This window comes from Hemicordylus capensis, chromosome 4 (genome assembly GCF_027244095.1).
Source record: "Hemicordylus capensis ecotype Gifberg chromosome 4, rHemCap1.1.pri, whole genome shotgun sequence".
In the NCBI taxonomy this organism is placed as follows: domain Eukaryota; kingdom Metazoa; phylum Chordata; class Lepidosauria; order Squamata; family Cordylidae; genus Hemicordylus; species Hemicordylus capensis.
Genome location: NC_069660.1, coordinates 298,546,654 through 298,560,564, shown reverse-complemented (window position 1 = coordinate 298,560,564; position 13,911 = coordinate 298,546,654). Strand labels below are relative to the sequence as shown.

The 13,911-nt window shown below is 42.8% G+C and overlaps 1 protein-coding gene across 5 annotated transcripts in view; it reads right to left on the bottom strand.

Annotated features, from left to right (window-relative positions):
• MED30 (mediator complex subunit 30) overlaps positions 1-11,333 on the bottom strand; it is a 34,119-nt gene extending 22,786 nt beyond the window's left edge. Inside the window, exons 1-5 of one of the 5 annotated variants that reach the window (XM_053250067.1) lie at positions 11,203-11,333; positions 8,245-8,450; positions 3,122-3,280; positions 2,341-2,451; positions 1,058-1,199 (exon numbers count right to left, since the gene is read on the bottom strand). In XM_053250067.1, the coding sequence (XP_053106042.1) occupies positions 1,077-1,199; positions 2,341-2,451; positions 3,122-3,280; positions 8,245-8,418 (567 nt within the window). In that variant the 5' untranslated portion in view covers positions 8,419-8,450; positions 11,203-11,333 and the 3' untranslated portion in view covers positions 1,058-1,076. The other 4 variants (XM_053250066.1, XM_053250069.1, XM_053250068.1 and 1 more) reach the window with 4 other exon arrangements.
• Positions 11,334-13,911: the final 2,578 nt, after the last annotated feature.

Here is a 13,911-nt window from a genome sequence, read left to right as displayed (position 1 = left end):
GGAGAGGGGAGTGGCGAGCGGGAGCTTTAAGAAAGAGAGCAGGTCCTTACCTGCCCTCTGCCACCCCATGCAGCTTCCTGCTGGGGCAGCATGCATCCCAAGTACCATGCTGTAATGGATTTAACCCAGCCTTTGTCTCAAAGCAAGCCCACATGAGGGGAAGAAAAATGCTGAATCAATCATCCTCTCTCACGCTTTCACCCACAAAGACTGCTCCCCAAAACATTCCTGGTAGATAATATGCTGCCACCACACCCACTTAACAAAGGCTTATTTCACCCCTGGCTTGGGTGAATTTCCAGGGAAACTCTTCTTCTCTTTACTATTGGAAAAGTACAAAACTTGGTTGAGTTGCTGAACAATCAGATAGAAGCGTGTTTGCACCAGAGTAAACCCCTTTCCAGTCCCCCTTTCATGAGATAAAAATCCACTCAAAGAGCTGGTTAAAATAGCAAAGAACAAAAAAAGAAAGAAAAGGAAAAAATTGTTCCCCCAAAATACTACAGACTGTTTCCATCTGAGGCTTTCCCAGCTTTTAGTTACAGGTATAAGGAACGCTCAGTAGCTCCAAGAATACTTCAGAAAGCACCCTCAGATGATATTGGGGTGGCACACTTTAAAAATCATGGTTACCCAGTTGCAAAGTACATACCGTATTTTACGGACTATAAGACGCTACAGACTATAAGACACACCTTCAATCAATCCAGTTTTTCAGAGTTTTAACATATTAAACTGTTAAAACATATAAGACGCTCCTGAATTTTGGCGGATATTTTTCGAGGAAAAAAGTGAGTCTTATAGTCCATAAAATACGGTAGATGTAAGGAAAAAACAAGAAGCACCTTGAAAAGCTTGCAGGGTCTGTTGGATTGGCACAGCTCAGCGTTTCTTAGCCTAATTACATCTAGATAGACAAACTTGGAACAATATCAGGGATGCACAATGCACACAAAAGAAAGATAGGTTTTTAACGCCACATTTAACTAACAAACTGTTCCATAGTCTAAACTCTCCCCAAAACCAAAAACCCTGGCTTCCTTTGCCTTTAACTCACCAAAACCATGGTAAAGGTTTCAAGTTTCCTTCCCTCCTGGCTTGCCCGGATTGGCAGAGAGATTTGCCTGCAGTCGGACCTCATGGCCACATCTCCGGCCCTCCAGCCAGCTTCTTCTTCTTGAGAGAAATCTCCAGGCTAGCTTTTGACCATGAGGGAACAAAATTCCATTGCTCCTCACTAAGCCTTTTTGCCATGCTTCCCTCACCTCCCACCTAGCTCCTGAACAAAGAGATGCTTCTCTTCCTGCCTCATGGACCTCTAGGTGTGCTGAATGGCTGATCCCTAGTCTGTCAGTCAGGACAGGGTTCACTTCTGGTTTGCTCTTTACAGGAAAGGAAAGGCTGTAACTGCCTGATCGTTACACATGCTGACCATGCAAATGGCACCCACACATGCTTCAACTGGGAACTCTCACAGCCTGTAGCAGGGATTTAACCAAGTGAGCTACCTGGGATTGTATGCTCTTGAGCCTCAGATAAGTAGGTATTGCCATCGGACTACAACTTCTATAGTCCCCAGCCCACTGCAACTGGGGATGATGGGAATTGCAGTCAACCATATCTGGGCATCCCTGTTACAGGGAACACTGGTACCGACACAGACATGGAATTGCAAAATGTGCCTTAGCCTTCTAAGAATAACAATCAGTTCTCCAATCTATATACATGCAACTGTAGATACATTGTTGTTCAACATTTTAGAGAAGCACTCAAGTCCTTTCCACACTAACCATTTTCTAGCCCCCACACTAAATGGAAGTTTTATAAACCTCGTTATCCGCAGATCCAACATCCATGGTTTTATGTATCTGCGGTTGGGTAACTGACATCCAGCTTTGGCATTCACAGAAAAAGGAGTGAGCAGAGGGTTAATTTCATGTCTCTGCGGGTTTGGGACAGCTATTTCCGTCCGCCATTTCAGAAGGAGGAGCCATTTTGAAGCTCATTTGTGGGCGGGGGGAAAGAGAAAACACACACAATTTCCCCTGCATTTGGGACTTTGGGGAGCCATTGCTGGAAACCTGCAGAGCACACTAGGGCACTTATTTCTCAGTTTCCAAGGCCTTTATTCCACTGCTTTTGCACATTTTCCACGCCTCCAGGAACATAGCCCCTTGAGTCCCCCACTCAGCATGCTCTCATAACACCACAAAACCACGGTTATTATCTCTTGAGCATAACCAGTAATCTAGTAACTGTACTAGATTATTTCTTTACTGTGAGTCAGAAGCTTGTGTTAAACAGTACATACAGTGAATAGAGTTTCATACAATCACACACCTTGTTCACTTCCATGATTTCCCTTCTTTCTTCACTTGCAAGCTGAAACTGGCTGGCTGCTCCTCGATCATCATGCTTGAAGCCATCTTCTTCAACATAAGGAATGAGTTGCTGCAAACATGAACAAAGCTGTTATACAAAATATACTGAGAGTTTCTTGTGGAATTGAGAATGAAAAGCACGTCTTAAAACAAACCAGCCAAAATAAATCTGAATTTACAGAAGCACCAGTTTCTGAACTGCATTTCTACTATCTTTTTTTAAAAAGACACTTTAGGTACTTTAAGATAGTTACTCTTTTGCAAATATTTATGTACCTTTAAACTTTCCTTCACACCCTCTATAAACTAAAAATATGTGGAATTTATAAATACACTAGTGTGACAAAATGGGGTTACTCTATACTATCTTGGGATCTACACTCAATAGAGAGATTGCTCTGATCCCAATCTAGGAGTATGTCGCTCCTTCGAGGTAGGCTGCCACCAGTTGAAGACTAAAGCCACTGACCAGGCTTAGACACAGCTTCAACAACCTAGAAACTGTCTGGCTTGGAACTTAAAGTCTCTTCCCCATGTGCCTCATAAGGTCATTTGCATCATGACTGGTTACAGCTAACAACCAAAATAAGTAGTTCACATCATGTCTTTGCATTACTGAAATAATTCTTTCTGTTGTAAACCACCCAGAGACGTGAGTTTGGGCGGTATAGAAATATGTTATTAAAATAAAATATAATATAATAAAGCATAACTGAAACATCTGGACCACCCCCACTTACCTCTATTGGTATAGGGTCAAGTCCTGCACAGTTTTCATTGCATTTGTCATATACTAATCGCAGTTTTCTAAAAAGGATCGAAAGTTGACGGAGGTGTTCTTGCAGCTTTCCTAATCTATCTTGGTATGTGCCCGTATGATAAGTGACACCATTTGGAAGCTAGTCAAATTTTAGAAAAGGAAACAAATATTAACATTCAAGAACACATTTAATCCATTCTGTGAAATAAGGCCACACTGAAAGGATAAACAACTACTGTACTGCCTTTCTGACAGTCATGGGAGTTTCTGGCAAACACAGACTCATTAATGCTAGCTGCAGAGCTAGCAGGTTCAATATTATTATTTATTGAATTACATTCTCTCTTTCTTTGAACTAAAAATGCATACAAGATAAAAAGCATGACAGAACTATTAAAATTTAAAACAGAACTTTTTAAAAGTTAAAGTTATCTGGAAGGCCTGTGGAAATGAAAATAGTTATTGATGCTTCTAGAAGGGTAAAGGTAGTGATTGCTGATGGGTTTATTTTGGGATGAAGCTTTGTAAGACCAGGCCTTGTTCCTAGACCCCAGAGAGATGTTACTTGACAGGGGATTAAACTCTGGAAAGCCCCTGTAGGGAACTGAAGTGGGCTGACAGGCACTGCTGGAGAAATGGAACTTTTGTGTGAAATGCCTTGAGATTGTTTTAATAAAAGGAGGTATAGAAATCTAACAATAAATAAAATAAGATAAGATAAATCTTAGACCCAATCTATTTACCACTATAACACACATGACTATTTGTGTGCTTAACCAAATAATCCCATCATTCCAACATTTATGAAGTTGCATCACTCTCAAGTCTTCACTGGAAAGAAGTATACCTATTTTCAAGGAAGTCTCTTTTTGATTCATCTGGACTTCTTTCCAAATAAACATTCTTAGGATTAGGCTAATGCATGTAAACAAATTGCACCTCTTGAACTTACATCCAAATAAAAGATGTTTAGGATCGAGGTGCCAAAATACAGGACAGAGTAAACCAGGTAATTCATTCTCTTTCATGCTCTCATTCAAAGAAACATTGTTGGAATTTCGGTACAAGAATAATTATTGTTTAGATATTAACAATAGGAGGGGGGCAGGTTATGTGTGTCTAAGAATCTGCATTGCAAGTACAGGATCAAGAAGCTATACAAGAAACTACCAGATGTCAAGCATACAAGAAACAATGGGAGTGACAAACAAGTACTTCAGAACACTCATCTCACAGTAACCGAGTAGTTAAATCCGGTTCAATGATCAGGTTTACATTTGTGTGAAGCCAAACAGTTTCTCTCATTATAAGCCACATGGCCGGTCCGAAAAATCCACAACTCAGGCCAAATAGTCCATTTATTGCAAGGCAGAATAATCAGAACACAACCTCTTGGCTGAGATCAAAATTTAATTCTAATTAAAAGCATGCCATCTTAAAAAACAACCACCAAAAAACACCACCACTCCCGAAGAAAAATCTGCTTTACTGATTAAATATGAGCTTTTTAAAAAAGTGGAAGCAATATCTGAAAGGCACTTTTTGACACTCCAGAAGCTACTCACGGATACGTAAACCCACTTAAGGTTGCAATCCTATGCATACTTACTAGGGCATAAGACCCACTGTATTCAGTGGCTGACATCAAGACTATTATTGCACAATAGGAACAAAAAGTTCATGTATGCAAAGGAGGAGGAATATTTTCACCAGTTTCCCCTTCCCTCTGCAACCTACTGTACCTCCCCAAAAATATATCCTCAAGGGTCCTGTGACCCTCAGGCTCACTTTTGAGTAAACGTGAACAGAGTTAGCCTCTAAGGATGCAACTCCACCTGTGATTATTTTAGAATTATTCCTATTGAACTCTGTGGAACTTACTTCTAAATAAACCTGCTCAGGGTTATGCTGTAAGATAACATGAGAGGGATCAGGACAGAGCCCTGAAGGGTAATTGTGAGAAAACTCAACCAGTTTTAATCTTGATTTATGGAGATTTACTATGAGCAGTCAAGAATATCACTAAGCCAACTATCAAATCCCTGCTGAACCATGCAGAATCTTTATGACATTGTCCTTTCTAGGTAGTTTATTTCTCTCAGTTCAAAAATGTTTTGCTAAAGACTGATACAGACAATCACTTTTTAATAAAACCAGATAAAAATTGTCTTTTTATAGCTATACCTGGCTATGTTCAGTTTGGTGTTTTCATACTTGCAAAAATTAAATAGCAAGACTCTTACTGATTTCAATGGTCTAGTAACATACCACCAATTTAAAAGTGCTATGCTTCTCAGACTATGAGAAACACCTATATTGGGCAGCAGCAATACAGGAAGAGGCTGGATCATCTCATACTGCGTGGGAGTTGGCAATGGTAAACCCTTCCTGTATTCTATCAAAGAAAACCACATGGCTCTGTGGTTGCCAGGAGTGAACACCGACTCGATGGCACAACTTTACATAAGGACCTATGGCTATGCACTACCTACATCCTATCAAAACCCCAAAGTAAGGTCTAAAGGTATTTAAGAGAACATCTTCTTCGTCGTGAACCCCACCGCCCACTGAGATCATCTGGAGAGGTCCGTCTGCATTTGACACCAGCTCGTCTGGTGGTCACTCAGGGATGGGCCTTCTCCGCTGCTGGCCCGAGGCTTTGGAATGCACTCCCTAGTGAAAGAAGACCCTCCCTATCTCTGACAGCTTTTAAAAAGTCTTTAAAGACACATCTGTTCACTCAGGCTTTTAATTAATATTGTTTTAATGGCTTTAATGCTGTTTTAAAATATTCCTTTAAAGAATTTTAAATTGTTGTAATGTTTTAAACTTTTCATTTTTGTTTTAACTAATGTTTTACTTTCTGTTTTTATTTTGTTGTACTTTTCTATGACAGGTCATCCTCAAGGCAGCTTGTAAATACACTATCACTGCAGACATAAGTGCTAATTAGGCAAAGAGGCATCTTTCAAAGTGGTGATTCTCTTATATTTAGCAGGGGGAGAGCAACTGATCTTATTCAGCTGAGGCACAACATTCTTTCGGAGGCTGTTGCTGGTGTCTGCTTTGTTTCTTTTTAGGCTGTGAGCCCACTGGGGGATAGGGAACCACCTTATTTTCTATATAAACTGCTTTGAGATTTATTTATTTTTTGTTGGAAAGTAAAATATATGTAGTAGCAGTAAGTAGTAAAAGTCCGCAGAAGTATCAACACTACAGCCTAAGTGGATCCCATGCCCGATACGGCTTCTTTGTGGCAATGCAAGCAGGGTCTTCCATTCTGGCCTTGCCTTTTTGGAATGCAATAGGGAGAAGTGTGCAAAAATTCACCCACAGTCCCTCTAGAGCAGGGATCCTCAACGTTGGGCCCCCAGATGTTACTGGACTTCAACTCCCATAATCCCCAACCAAAGGCCACTGGGGCTTGGGATTATGGGAGTTGAAGTCCACTAACATCTGGGGGCCCAACGTTGAGGATCCCTGGTGTAGACAATACTGGACCAGCAATAGGGGGTTGGAGAATTCTTTACAGCAGGAAGTGGGGAATGGGGTCACTGAGGCTGCTCCTTCTCTGGACAACAGGAGGGGCAAGGCTGCTCTCCCCCTTACTTTCATGTTCTTCCTGGAAGGCAAGGGGTGCAACCTCCCAGTGACCTCTCGCCTCTGGTCAATGGCAGAGGCTACAACGTGCTGCCCTTCACATGTGCAGTAGACAGGTAGCCGCTTTATGCTGAGTCAGACTATTGGTCCATCTAGTTCAGTACTGTTTACACTGAAGGGCTCTAGAGTTTTAGTTAGGGGCCTTTCCTAGCATTCCTGGAAATGCCAGGATTGGACCTGAGATTTTCTGCATGCAAAGCAGATGCTTTACCATTGAGCTATGGTCCCATCTCCCATTCCTAGGCATCTGGCGCAGAATACAGATGTGCACAAACCTGTAGCTACCAGCTGTTCGGCCAGTTCAAAGGCAAGGAGTCACACTTTAAGGGTGTACACCTCCCCCTGCTGGCACTCCGTTTTTTAAGGCTCCTTTGGATGGGGGGGGGCAGCATACCTCCCTGCTACCCCATCCCCTCCTTGCTCGGAAGTACCGGGTGCATGTGTGCATATCACACTCGCACCCGCCCAACATGCATGTGCATGGTACTTCCAGGCAAGGAGGGAACGGGGCGGCAAGGAGGCATGCCACCGTCCCAAAGGAGCCTTAAAAAATGGAGCACTGGCGGGGGGAAAGCAGAGGGAGGGGTAAGTGCACCCTTCTCCGCCCTTAAAGTTCACCCCACCACCACCTTCGAACCACCCCTGCCTGGTTCCGTGCACATCCCTAGAGCAGAACGTTCCTTCTGGCAAGACGGCAGGGAAACAGACTCCCTAAGGCTGTTCCAAATGAAGGAGGCCCAGACTATTTTTCTCCTTGCTTGGATCAAACTAACTGCTATCATTACAGCGCAAACAGATTGAGAAACATTAGTGATCTTAGTTAGAGAGGAACACAGGAACATAGGAAGCTGCCATATACTGAGTCAGACCATTGGTCCATCTAGCTCAGTATTGTCTTCACCGACTGGCTTCTCCAAGGTTGCAGGCAGGAATCTCTCTCAGCCCTATCTTGGAGATACCAGGGAGGGAAATCTTCTGCTCTTCCCAGAGCGGCTCCATTCCCTGAGGGGAATATCTTGCAGTGCTCACACTTCTAGTCTCCCATTCATATGCAACCAGGGCGGACCCTGCTTAGCTAAGGGGACAGGTCATGCTTGCTACCACAAGACCAGCTCTCCTCTCCTTGCAAAAAGGAGAGCAAAAGGAGAAAATTCATAATGTACTGGAATAACATTTTTGTAGGTCAGTTAGTATGATTTTATGTTGTAGTAGTAATAGTAGTGGCATATAACATTTGTATATACCTAAACTATGCTTAATTTTCTATAAACATTGAAAAGAAATAAAATATTTTTAAATTTTTTATATTAGATATTTAAAATAGTTGGTTAACAGAAGCATTCTCTCAGAAAAGCTCTTCCCTGCTTCCTACTGCATCTTTTATACAGTCAATTCTAAAACAATAGCGAAATGAAAAAGAAGAGGGAATGTACTATTGCTCACCTGCATATTTCTCAGTAGCTGGAAGATTTCCATGGTGCGAAATACAATATCCTGCACAGTCTCTTGACCAATGCGACACAAAGAAGCTGTGTTTACTTCCCGTGCAGCTTGAGCCTGGGGTCCTGAAAACGGGCCAGGGGGCATTCCTGCTCCTGCGAGAGGCGGCGTAGACATTGTTGAGTTCTTATTTGCTTCGTGGAATCAAGCTGTGCTGAGAGAGGGGGGTGGGGGGGAAATGAGCCTCAAGACCATTGTTCCCTCTAACAGGGATTCCCAGATGTTGTTGACTACAATTCCCAGAATCCCTAAGCAAAAGCCACTGCAGCTGAGGATTCTGGGAGCTGTAGTCAACAACATCTGAGAATCCCTGTTGGGGGAACACTGCTCAAGACCATACACACGTGTTAGGCAAAACTAACAGGATTTAGATAGTTGATTATGCTGGGCAGCATCCAGACTAGTTTGCCATGATGAAACACCACTGAAATCTATGAAACAAGAGGCTTCTTCAAACGTTACGATCATTTCTGTACAGCAGATGCATGAACCGTTATTCATACATTATGTTCAACAAGTGTACAGGAAACCCTTGTTATCTGTGGTTTCATGGATTGTGGTTCATGTATCTACAGATGGGTCTTAAGAGACCCAGTTTCTTTATTCGTGGCATGACATATAGGCAATTTTCGCCTAGCTGTGGTTCCCGAGGGGTCAGAAATGATTTCTGATGTCATTTCCAGCTACCATTTTGAAGCACAGAGCCATTTTGTGGCTCTTTTTTTGGTTAAAAAAAGAATTTTTTTAAAAAAAGAGGATTTGAGGGGCATTCCTGGAGACTCGGATAACAAGATACTGGGCTCTACTACCCTTATTTCTGCCCCTCCCCTGCTTTTAAAGCATTTTTTAAGCTCAACGAACCTAACTCCTCACTTCCCAGAGGGTTACAATCTCTTTATTAGCAGTTTTGTTATCTGTGAAATTTGACGGGCACAGAACCCCTGCAAATAACAAGGGCCACCTGTACGTCAATACATTTCCTATCTGAGCCTTGCATTTGAGGGGGTCTCTACCTGGAATCACTTATGAACACATGTATAGTCATTCACATGAAAACATGTACAGTACAGACATCTGAATGCATGTGCAAGATAATGTTTGAAAAGGACTAAGTTAATAACTAAGCACCACTGAAACATATGAAGCACAGTTAGTCATTACTAACTTAAGCCCCATGAATTTCAGTGGGACTTCTGAAATTCATGGATACTGGATACTGCTCATTACTCCTTCCCCCACACAAACAAGTTCAGCCATTGCCATAGGAACATAGGAAGCTGCCATATACAGAGTCAGACCATTGGTCCATCTTGCTCAGTATTGTCTACACAGACTGGCAGTGGCTTCACCAAGGTTGCAGCAATCTTGGAGATGCCGGGGAGGGAACTTGGAGCCTTCTGCATGCAAGCCTAATTCAAACATTTCTCTGCCTTATTCAGACATTTCTCTGCACCCATGTACAAATGTCTGTATATATGTATGTTTATTGTTGAATGAATGTACATGCCTTCACTCTGAAAGTGAACCTGGGTACAGGTTCTCTCTCAAGTACAGGATACAGTTAGGAAGCACACTACTATACCTGCATTGAACCTGCTAACTTGGCAAAGAGGCACCTTTCAACGTGGCGATTCTCTTTATTTAGCAGGGGGAGAGTAATTGGCCCTATCCACCCCAGCACAGTACTTCCAGTGACTGTTGCTGGTGTCTATCTCATGTTTCTTTTTAGATTGTGAGTCCTTTGGGGAGACAGATCCATCTTATTTATTTGTTATTTCTCTGTGTAAACCACCCTGAGCCACTTTTGGAACGGCAGTAAAGAAATCAAATAAATAAATAAATAAAATAAACAGAGGGTGTGAATCATTGTGTGAGTGTGTTCAGATTGCACATGAGCAGTAGTGCAGCGCTAAGAGGACAGACAGGAGCAAAGCCCCAGTACTTTTTTCCTCCAGGAATGCAAAGCCCCCTGCTTTCTAAGTGGAAATAATATGCTGCTCTTGCTATTCCAACAGTTTGTTGCACAACTGATGTTGTTACCATTCTTCCTGTCTTCTGTTATAAGGAGTATCCTCCACCCTTTTTGGCTGACAATCCAGACTGCTCTTTCGCATGAAGAACCACATGAGGTCCAAGCTCTGTAAGATTAGGCAACTGTCCTTGACTTCTTGTTTGGAGAGGAGAGCTGGTCTTGTGGTCAAGCATGACTTGTCCCCTTAGCTAAGCAAGATCTGCCCTGGTTGCATATGCATAGGAGACTTGTTTGTTTGTTTGTTTGATTTCTATACCACCCTTCCAAAAAATGGCTCAGGGCGGTTTACACAGAGAAATAATAAATAAATAAGATGGATCCCTGTCCCCAAAGGGCTCACATTCTTAAAAAAAACATAGGATAGACACCAGCAACAGTCACTGGAGGTACTGTGCTGGGGGTGGATAGGGACAGTTACTCTCTCCCTGCTAAATAAAGAGAATCACCATGTTAAAAAGGTGCCTCTTTGCCAAGTTAGCAGGGACTTGATGTGTGAGCCCTGCAAGATATTCCCTGCAGGGGATGGAGCCACTCTGGGAAGAGCAGAAGGTTCCAAATTCCCTCCTGGCAGCATCTCTGAGAACGGGCTGAAAGAGATTCCTGCCTGCAACCTTGGAGAAGCTGCTGCCAGTCTGTGTAGACAATGCTGTGCTAGACGGACCTATGGTCTGACTCAGGATAAGGATATGGCAGCTGCCTATATTCCAAGTTGCTACAATGCGTACCCCTCTGGTGCTTTTCGGCCACCAAGCACTGAAAGTTTAGAGGCTTTGCTCCTCCCAGTCCCACCCCGGGGCTGCGCGGTCCTCCGGCTCCTTAGCGCGGTGTCATAGTCCGACTCGCGGAAGGATAACACAATAAGGACTCACCCAGACTCTTCCCAGGCGGGGGCTGTTTGCTGCTGCTGCTCCCGCCTCCTCCTCCCATGCAGCAGCGACGCAGCTCTGACGTCTCCTTCCCGCGCGGCAGTGACGACGCGCGGAGGGAGGGGGAGAGAAAGGAACCGGCTCAGAGAGCTCGCATGTGTCGCGAGACGTAACCAGCCACGTGCGCAGCAGCGCTGCTTGCTTGCTAGACAGGGCGAAGCTGGAATGTGGGAGGTGTTTGCCAAAAAGAAAGAGCAGTTTATCCAAGGGGAAGAAGAAACCTAGGATCAACGTATCTTTTCTTGGTCTTTTTCTGTTTTAATTTTGCTGCAAGAGGCAGTTTATCCAAGGGAGCTAAAGTCAGTCTGAGATCTCTTATTTATTTTTTGGCAGCTACATGCATAACTGGCAGCCCTTTATTTTTTGGCAGCCCTACATGCATAACTGTTCTGTTCAAGTTGTGGGGAAAGGTTCAGGAAAGTTTGATTTTGCAATGCAAATCGCTGTTAGAGACTTTTTTTAAAAAAGCAGGATGCCTAAACAAATCAAAGTGGAGACACTATTGGGTCTTTCACATTAACCTCCCCCCTCTGCACACGCACAATCAGGGAAGAAGCTTGTTTCCATTCCATGACTCTCTTCTGTCTTCCTTACCCAAATAGCTAGGATTAGCAAATGGATAGCATTGCCATAGCTCAGTGCCAGTACTGGATCCTCCAGACAAATGTCCAGAACACAAATAAAAACCACGAAGAACAAATTTTTGTTTTATGAACAAGAATGCTTTAAGAAATTATGGTATCCTTTTTGAGGGGGATATGCTCCTGATTCCCCCCCCCCCCCAGGTTCCTGTTTAATCGCTGTGCTTGCTGTGCAGGTGCTTTGAAGCAAAGGTGGCAGAAGGGAGGCTCTTTGCTGCTATCAGACCGAAATACTACAATTTTTGAAACACAGTACCGAAAATCCTGTGAAGTAATAGCATCCAAAGGTTAATATCTAGCTTTACTTGAAGACCTTTATGAAAAAAGTTCCCTTGTTGTAAAGGAGATTGTGAGTAGATAAAATTGGGTACTCTTCTTGGATTTGCTTGCATATGTAATTTTTCTAAGTTTCAAAGAACTCTTCCTCAAGTGAAACAAAGACTTCTGTGAAATCCAATAAGTTGCCTGGAGTACAGTTAAGGATATCGTTTAACCTAGGCTGTATCTCATATTCTTTGATATGATAACCATTGCCTGCTGAAATGGCATCTTAATTTAGAAGTAAGTCCCAGTTCAATACAGCACTCCCCTTGTAAAAGATTTCAGGCTTAGAATGTTATATTAGCATGGCATCATATAAATTAATATTTGTTCATTACATTTTCCGGCAGGCCTTGATACATTTTATTTGGCTCTTGGAGCCAGCCCCAAAATTTAGGAGCCCTGCTCTGTTCAACGGGTGGTGGGCAAACTCACTTCTTGCCACAGCGATGCCCTTCATTCCATGGGGCTGACTCCCCACTTTGCTGCTGGCTGCTGGTAAATTTCCAGGCATAATACAAGGTCTTGGTTATAACCTATAAAGCCCTAAACAGCTTGGGCCCTGGGAGAACATCTTCGCTATGAACCACACCACCCATTGAGATCATCTGGAGAGGTTTGTCTGCAGTTGCCACCGGCTCGTCTGGTGGCTACTCGGGGACAGGCCTTCTCCATTGCTTCCCCTAGGCTTTGGAACACAGTTCCTGCTGAAATAAGAGCCTCCCCATCTCTTACAACTTTTAAAAGGGGAGTCAAGACACATTAGTTCACCCAGGCTTTTAATTAGATATTGTTTTAATCGTTTTAACTTTTTAAATTTTAATTGTTGAAATGTTTTAATCTTTTATTGCCTGTTTTTATTATCCTGTAAACCACCCAGAGATGGTTTGGGCAGTATATCAATGTATTAAATTAATAAAATAAATAAAAATAAATTCCCAATTTCTATCTATCCGGTTAAAGGCATCCCAGTCCTCCCTCAGTTCACACCAAGTGTACTTGATATCTTGATGGGAGCATCTTGAGAAACAGCAAAAACAGCTCTGTTCATATATCGGGGGTGGAGGAATGAAATCAGTAGTTTCCTTTCTTGTGCTGAGGTTGATAAGAATCAAAGTTCCTGTTTCCACAATTATTATCTCACTTAGGACAGTTGTTCTAATGATTCTGACACTGACCGCATGAGAGGCCAGATGAGGGCATTTATACACCAGTGACTTCTGACTAAACAGCCTCTCAAGATCAAAGAACAAGGCTGGAGTGGCAGTACTGTATTAAAACTGACGGCACGTATGAAATGCATAATGCTTGTAACTGTGGTTTCAAATCAAAAGTCTAGAGACTGGTACACAGTCTTACTTAAAAGGGAGAAAGATGAAAGCAGTCAAGGAGCATTTAGGGATGAGAGCTGTATAAATTTACCATAGGATTTAGCTTTTACAGTAGAAAGTTTAACCCATTTCTTCCAAACTTATCGCACAGTATCAAGGAAATAAACAGGAAGCATGTTCCCTGGATTAGTCATCTTCATAGCAGAACCTCTATTATCTGAACTTGTGTCCATGGTAGTGTTGTCACTGTTCTATTCTAGTATGCAGAGTGGGAGAAATGTCTCCTTTGCACATTCATTCCTATGAGGACAGGAGACAGGAGAGGAGAGCTGGTCTTGTGGTAGCAAGCATGACTTGTC